The following is a 7085-nucleotide window of genomic DNA, read 5'->3' on the forward strand; positions in this document are numbered from 1 at the left end:
GAATGGTGCGCTCGGACTGTCCGTCCTTTTGTGGGTGAAATGCTCTACTCAACTCAACCCGTGTGCCTAACTCATGCTACACGGATCTCTAGAAATGCGATGTGAATTACATGACCTGGTCGGAGATAATGGACACTGGCACACCGTGGAGATGAACAACCTCACAGATATAGATCTGAGCCAGCCGCTTTGAAGAACAGGTAGTCACCACCGGGATGAAATGTGCCGACTTGGTCAGCCTATCCACAATCACCCACAATGTATTAAATTTCTTCAAAGTCCGTGGGAGCCCAACAACGAAATCTATGGTAATACGTTCCCACTTCCACTCGAGAATCTCAAGTCTCTAAAGCAAATCGCATGACCTCTGATGCTCATACTTCACCTGCTGGCAGTTCAAGACCAAGCCACATACTCTACTATATCTTTCTTCATTCTTTTCCACCAATAATGCTGCCTCAAATCCTGCTACGTCTTAGCGGCACCCGGATGAATGGAGTACCGCAAATTGTGGGCCTGCTCAAGAATAAACTCATGCAACCCATCTACATTGGGCACATATATCCAGCCCTGCATCCGTAACACCCTATAATCTTCAATGAAAACCTCTTTGGTATCGCCGTGCTGTACCATGTCCTTAAGGACAAGAAAATGGGGGTCGTTATACTAACGCTCTCTGATGCTATCATATAAGGAAGACCGAGAAGCCACGCAAGCAAGAACCCGACTGGGTTCCGAAACATCTAGTCTCACAAACTGATTGGCCAGAAGCCTGAACATCTATGGCTAGTGGCCTCTCTGCCGCAGGCTGATATGCCAAACTGCCCATACTCTCCGCCTTTCTACTCAAGGCATCGACCATCACATTGGCCTTCCCGGGATGATACAGAAAAATGATGTCATAGTCTTTCAGCAACTCTAACCATCTCTATTATCGCAAATTAAGATCTATCTGCTTGAACAGATGCTGGAGACTCCGATGGTCGGTATAGGCCACACATGGAATACCGTACAAATAGTGCCTCTAAATCTTCAATGCATGAACAATAACTACCGATTCCAGGTCGTGCACCGGATAATTCTTCTCATGAACCTTCAGTTGTCGAGACGCATAGGCAATCACCCTACCGTCTTGCATCAACACCGCGCCAAGCCCAATACGTGATGCATCATACACAATGTAATAGCACGAGCCCGTAGGCAACGCCAACACTGGGGTTGTAGTCAAAGCAGTCTTGAATTTTTGAAAGCTCGCCTCACAGTCCTCGGACCATCTAAAAGGAGCACCCTTCTAGGTCAATCTAGTCAAAGGTGCAGAAATGGATGAGAAACCCTCTACAAAACGGCGATAATATCTGGCCAAACCAAGGAAACTCCGAATCTTAGTAGTTGAAGACAGTCTAGGCCAACTCTGAAATGCTTCAATCTTCTTCGGATCAACCTTGATCCTCACAGACACCATATGACCCAAAAACGCCACCGAATCAAGCCAGAATTCACACTTGGAGAATTTTGCATATAATTTCTTCTCCCTCAAGGTCTGGAGCACGATCCTCAAATGTTGCTCATGATCTTTCCCGCTGCGAGAATATACCAAGATGTCGTCAATAAACACAATGACGAATGAGTCAAGATATGACTGGAATACACTGTTCATCAGGTGCATGAATGCTGCTGGGGCGTTGGTCAGCCCAAATGACATCACTAGAAACTCGTAGTGACCATAACAAGTCCTGAAAGCAGTCTTCAGAATATCCCGATCCCGAATCTTCAGCTGATGATACACTGCAAATCAATTTTCGAGAACACTCTAGCACCCTGAAGTTGGTCAAATAAGTCATCAATACGCGGTAATGGGTACTTGTTGTTCACGACAACCTTGTTCAACTGCCTATCATCAATACACATCTGCATAGAACCATCCTTCTTTTTCACAAACAGAACCGGAGCACCCCAAGGTGACATTCTAGGCCGAATGAAACCCTTATCAAGCAACTCTTGCAGTTGTTCCTTTAACTCCTTCAACTCTGCTGGTGCTATACGATATGGTGGAATAGAAATGGGCTGAGTGCCCGGCACCAGGTCAATACCGATATCAATATCTCTATCGGGCGGTATGCCCGGTAGGTCTGCTGGAAACACATCTGGGAAATCCCTCACTACCGGAACTGACTCAACGGTAGGAGTATCAGCACTGACATCCCTCACAAAGGCTAGATATGCTTCACACCCCTTCTCACCATCCGTTGTGCCTTAAGAAAGGACACAACTCTACTAGGAATATACTCCAATGTACCTTTCCACTCCAACCACGGCAAACCTTGCATAGCCAGTGTCATAGTCTTGGCGTGACAGTTAGCATGATAGGGCAACAACCAGTCCATGCCCAAGATCACATCAAAGTCGAACCATATTGAGTAACAGTAGACCAACTCTATTCCCAAAACCACCAATAACAACTAAACAAGACCTATAGAAAGTGGTGGAAGTGGCAGAGCAAAATAGGCAACCTAGGACCCAGAGTAGCCGGAGCACCGCTAGTAGATGGAAGTGCTGAACGAACTAGATGGCTCACATAGCCTCTGCCATGATGGGCTGAAACTGGAGCGCGAGCACCACTATAGCCTCCCGAATCTCGAGGCCTCTTGGCCTCCCTGTCCTCTCTCTCACGGCCCCGCATACCTTCCAACCTCCGCGCAATTTCTACCACCTGTTAGCACGGAGTATCTGTCTCCAAATCTCGAGTCATGATTAATCTAATACCATAGCTGAGCTCCTTGATGAATATGCAGACTCACTCTCTGACTGTAGAAACCAAGGTAGGTGCATGTCGGGACAACTCACTGAATCTGATAGCATACTTTGACACTGTCATGGTCCGCTGACGCAACGACTCAAACTTTATGCGCCATGCATCCCGAAGTGTTTGGGGAAAAAATTCTCTTAAAAACATCTCTAAAAACTGAGCCCAAGTAAGTGGGGCTGCATCAGCTGGCCTACTCTCATCGTAAACCTGCCACCACTGATACATTGCTCCTGACAGCTAAAATGTAGTAAAAGAAACTACGCTCACCTCCACAATACCCATGGTGCAGAGAATACGATGGCACTTCTCTAGAAAACCATGCACATCCTCGGTAGTTGCGCTGCTAAAAGTAGGACAATCATACTTCTTGAACCTCTCAAGTCTTCTCTGCTCCTCCTCAGATGCGGGTGGCCTGACCTCAGGCTGAACCGGTATAACGGGCTGTGTTGGCATGACACCCGGGACCTGATCGACGTGGACCTAGTGATTAGGAGTATGGGCTGCAGGAGTCTGAGCTCCTCCCTAGCCTGAGATGTGGCTGGTGCAAGGAGAATCAATCCCGTCTAAACTAGAGTGACGAACATGCTCAAAAACTATGCTAGGGTCTCCTGAAGTCCAGGGGCAACAACAGGCGCCTCGGGTGCCTCTCCCCCAACTGGAGCTACTGGTGGCTCCTTAATCGCTGCTCGAGTAGGTGCTCTGGCTGCAGCATGTGCCCCTCCTCGGCTCTGCCCCAACCCTGGCCTCGCGCAACTCTAGTAAGGGGTGCAGTGTCTGATCATCGGATCCAGCAGTGCATGTCCTCACCTTCTTTAAGAGAATAAAAGACAAGTTTATATTTCGAAGTCAACCAATTCGCACGATAAGGAATCAAAGAAGTGGAATGTTACATGCCATGTTTTCGTACTTAAGAGTACGCCGTAAGTTAATTGATGTAAGCTTAGAAATGAAATCATCTTTGAAAAAAATTTATAAAGTAAGTTAATCATGTTAATGTGGAAGTTAATAATATTTAAGATCATGAATAACAAGTACCAAGATGGTTGGAAGGCTTAGAAGCTAAACGAATTGAAGAAGATAAGTTTTGTCGAAAGTCGACAAGTTTGGTGTTACACCCTGTGCGTTCTAAGGTGACGTATAATGAATATGAGACTTGCTAATCATGATTGAATGAGTGTAAAGTAATAATATGACTATATATGATGTTTGGATATGAAATATAAAGTTTGGGAAAAATTGGATTTAACTTACGGAAAAATCGAGTTAAGATTTGCCTTGTAACGAGCCATTTTTAGAAATTAAATTCGTAAGCTTTATGATGTCATTTTGGCACATGTGTCATAGAAAAATGAAGGTCTTGGAATAGTTTCCAACAGTCCAAACCATTTATTCATACGACATCGGGGTAGAAATATGGATTTTTAAAGTAAGGGTCACCAAGTCACGTTGCCGCACTTCGGAGAAATTGGCAGGTTTATTGGCCAAGTTGTGACGAAGTTTTCTCCCAATATATTGAGAGTTGGAGATATTTATATGGAATTAAAGCTCTATGTTTCTAGTTTCCAACTCTGCAAACTGTTTGTCAATACGATATCGGAGTAGAGAGATACAAGTGTCCGAAGTGGTACTACTCAAGCTGCCAAGCAGGCAGCTTACCCACCTACTTGGAGAATTGAGGCGGTGGGCTTATAAGTTGTTTTTATCCATTATATTTCATCAATATCCAGAGATAAACTACTGCAAAACACTCTCAAACTCTCAAAGAACTTGTCCAAGGTTCCAAGAACTAAACTCAAGAGAAATCAACTCAAATCCTCATTAATGGTGTTAAAGACTACAAGAGAATACTTCTATGATGTTGTGGTGTGATTGAGGGCTATTGTGAGATAAGTGGGATGGGGTTTCAAGTTGTATCTGCTGTCCAAGGTATGTATAACATATTCTTGATTGTGCCTAAGGTTAATCTGTTGTTTGTTGTGTTGTTTGAGTGAAAAACCATAAGATGCACTTGAAGGAACATGGGATACGGTTGTCTTTTTCGTTGGACTATTTTGCGGTTAAAAATATGGTTTGTGGTGGCTGAAAATTGTGAGAAATGATTTGATAATGTTGTGGCTGCTGTTGTTAAGCTTTCCTAGGTGTTAATTAAGTTGATTGAAGAAGAAAATATGAAAAACAAGTGATTGACGATAAAAATTAAGGTGCTAGACGTATGGGGCTGTTTTGGAAGGCATTTTGTGGAGGTTTTAAACTAGAAATAATATGTTACATATAAGTATGATGCTCTGAAGGTTGTAAACCAATTTATGGAATAAGAGTTGGATTCAATTTATATCTTGTTATGAGTAAAAGAAACGAGCTTGCCGCTCAATATGATTGTTAAGATAATCGGAGAAACTCATATTTGATTATATTGTTGTTGTTGCTGGTGTTGGTTATAGTTGTTGTCTTTGGGTTGTTGATGAACCTTAGTGGTCTTTAGGATGTATTAAAAATAGAGGAGTTGCTGCCCGATTTTCCTTAAGTCATGCGACTAGCCAAATACGATGGTACGACATTATATGTTAACGACAATATCATTTCACTTGTTGTAGATGCAAGAAGTTGTGTTGAGCATGGTTGATTAATAAGGAAGAGATCATACAGGTATGTTAAGACTATCCCTTTTTTCTTTTTGGCATGATCTATACAACAAGAACGAAAGAGCAAATGCACAACTTCCATAAATGACTCTATTCATAGAAATACTAGAGATGCCTATGTTCTTGATTCCCCATATGTCTTATTATTCTATCGTCTGTTCATGGGTCTCACAAAATACGTAAATTGATAGAGTTTATTTCATGATGTTAATAAGAGGTATAATGATCTTATGACGTGCCAAGAGATTTTATTAACGTATTTCATATGCATTTCATGCATTTATGCATGCACACTGACCCATGAGCAGATGTCGTTATATACGCATACATATATGTATATATATGTATATGGGATATGGGAAAGGTTGTGGCGTTATATACGCACCACCACCCGATCAGCTCGTATACGTTGATGATTTTGACCACAGTGGCCTAGATGATATGATGGGATTCCCTCAGAGGCTTGATGATGTTATGAACACATGTACATATGCACGACATGACATTCATACGCATATGCATGACACTATAAGTATTTCATGATTTACAGAGTTATCCAGACTTACAGGTTAAGTCACTTACTCTATATTTCTTCCATGTCTTTTATGTACTTATTTATGTGCCTTACATACTAAGTACATTATTCGTACTGACGTCCCTTCTGCCTAGGGACGCTGCATTTCATGCCCGCAGGTCCTGATAGACAGGTCGAGAGTCCTCCAAGTAGGTATCAGCTCAGCGGAAGATGTTGGTGCGCTCCATTTGCTCCGGAGTTGCTTGTTTGGTCAGTATGATTTGGACGCGTATTGTTTGGTATGGCAAGGCCCTGTCCCGACCTTTATGATAAGTATGTACTCTTGGAGGCTTGTAGACAGATATCATGTATACGGATACTTGTATGGCATTGTCAGCCTATGTTTCGAGTATATAAAGAATCATGCCGGCCTTATAGGCCCGTACTTCATATGTATAAGTTTGTATTCGCTCATGTTTTACTCCAATTCATTTACCTATGATAGAATGATATGAAAGATACGTTATGTTGGTACTTGGTTGAGTAAGGTACCGGGTGCCCGTCGCGGCCCATCGGTTTGGGTCGTGACAAAAGTGGTATCGGAGTAGTTCTATCCTAGGCAGTGTACAAGCCGTGTGTAGTAGAGTCTTGTTTATGGGAATGTTGTGCACCACAGTTATAAGCAGGAGGCTACAGGGCATTTAGGATTGTCACTCTTTCTTCTTACTCTAGTTCGTGTGGTAGAGCTCAGTTGTAAGAACTCAGTGTACGGTAGAAATCGACGGTTCGATTTCACGAGCATCAAGGTGTCTCCGGGGTTTCCTGTGATCGACTCCGAGAATTCTCGATGGTTTACTTCGAGATAGTATAAGTACTGACCGACCTCGAGGCAACGTAAATTAGTGGTCTCGGCGAACCAAGGTGAAGTTCCCAAGGCGCGCACATACAACCTGTCAAGTCTAGCGGGCCAGTAAAAAGGTGAATCAAGGCATTAAATGGCTATGTCAGCCCATATCTTTGTAATTAATGCTTTTGTACTATATTGGGTTTCCCCCTCATATATAAAGGGGATCCTTGTCATTTTGCAAAGATCTGTTGCTCCATACTAAAATACACAAGAACA

General features: G+C 43.0%; 1 protein-coding gene across 1 annotated transcript; it reads right to left on the reverse strand.

Moving 5' to 3' along the window:
• Positions 1–1770: 1770 nt before the first annotated feature.
• On the reverse strand, positions 1771–3259 carry LOC109240316. Its single transcript, XM_019406939.1, has 5 exons — positions 3074–3259; positions 2807–3013; positions 2518–2710; positions 2241–2434; positions 1771–1908 (listed from the first exon to the last, which is right to left on the reverse strand). The coding sequence occupies exons 1-5, from the start codon at positions 3257–3259 to the stop codon at positions 1771–1773; spliced, it is 918 nt and encodes a 305-aa protein (XP_019262484.1).
• Positions 3260–7085: the final 3826 nt, after the last annotated feature.

The sequence above is a fragment of the Nicotiana attenuata genome, unplaced genomic scaffold, assembly GCF_001879085.1.
Source record: "Nicotiana attenuata strain UT unplaced genomic scaffold, NIATTr2, whole genome shotgun sequence".
NCBI lineage: Eukaryota > Viridiplantae > Streptophyta > Magnoliopsida > Solanales > Solanaceae > Nicotiana > Nicotiana attenuata.

Excerpts from the sequence above, each read along its gene's own strand:
- LOC109240316 (XM_019406939.1), bottom strand. The coding sequence starts at position 3,259 with ATGCCAACACAGCCCGTTATACCGGTTCAGCCTGAGGTCAGGCCACCC. Across the intron at positions 2,711-2,806 it reads CACCTACCTTGGTTTCTACA|GTGGTAGAAATTGCGCGGAG; the intron begins GTCAGAGAGTGA and ends CCGTGCTAACAG. Across the intron at positions 1,909-2,240 it reads TTCTTAAGGCACAACGGATG|ATGTGTATTGATGATAGGCA; the intron begins GTGAGAAGGGGT and ends GGTTCTATGCAG.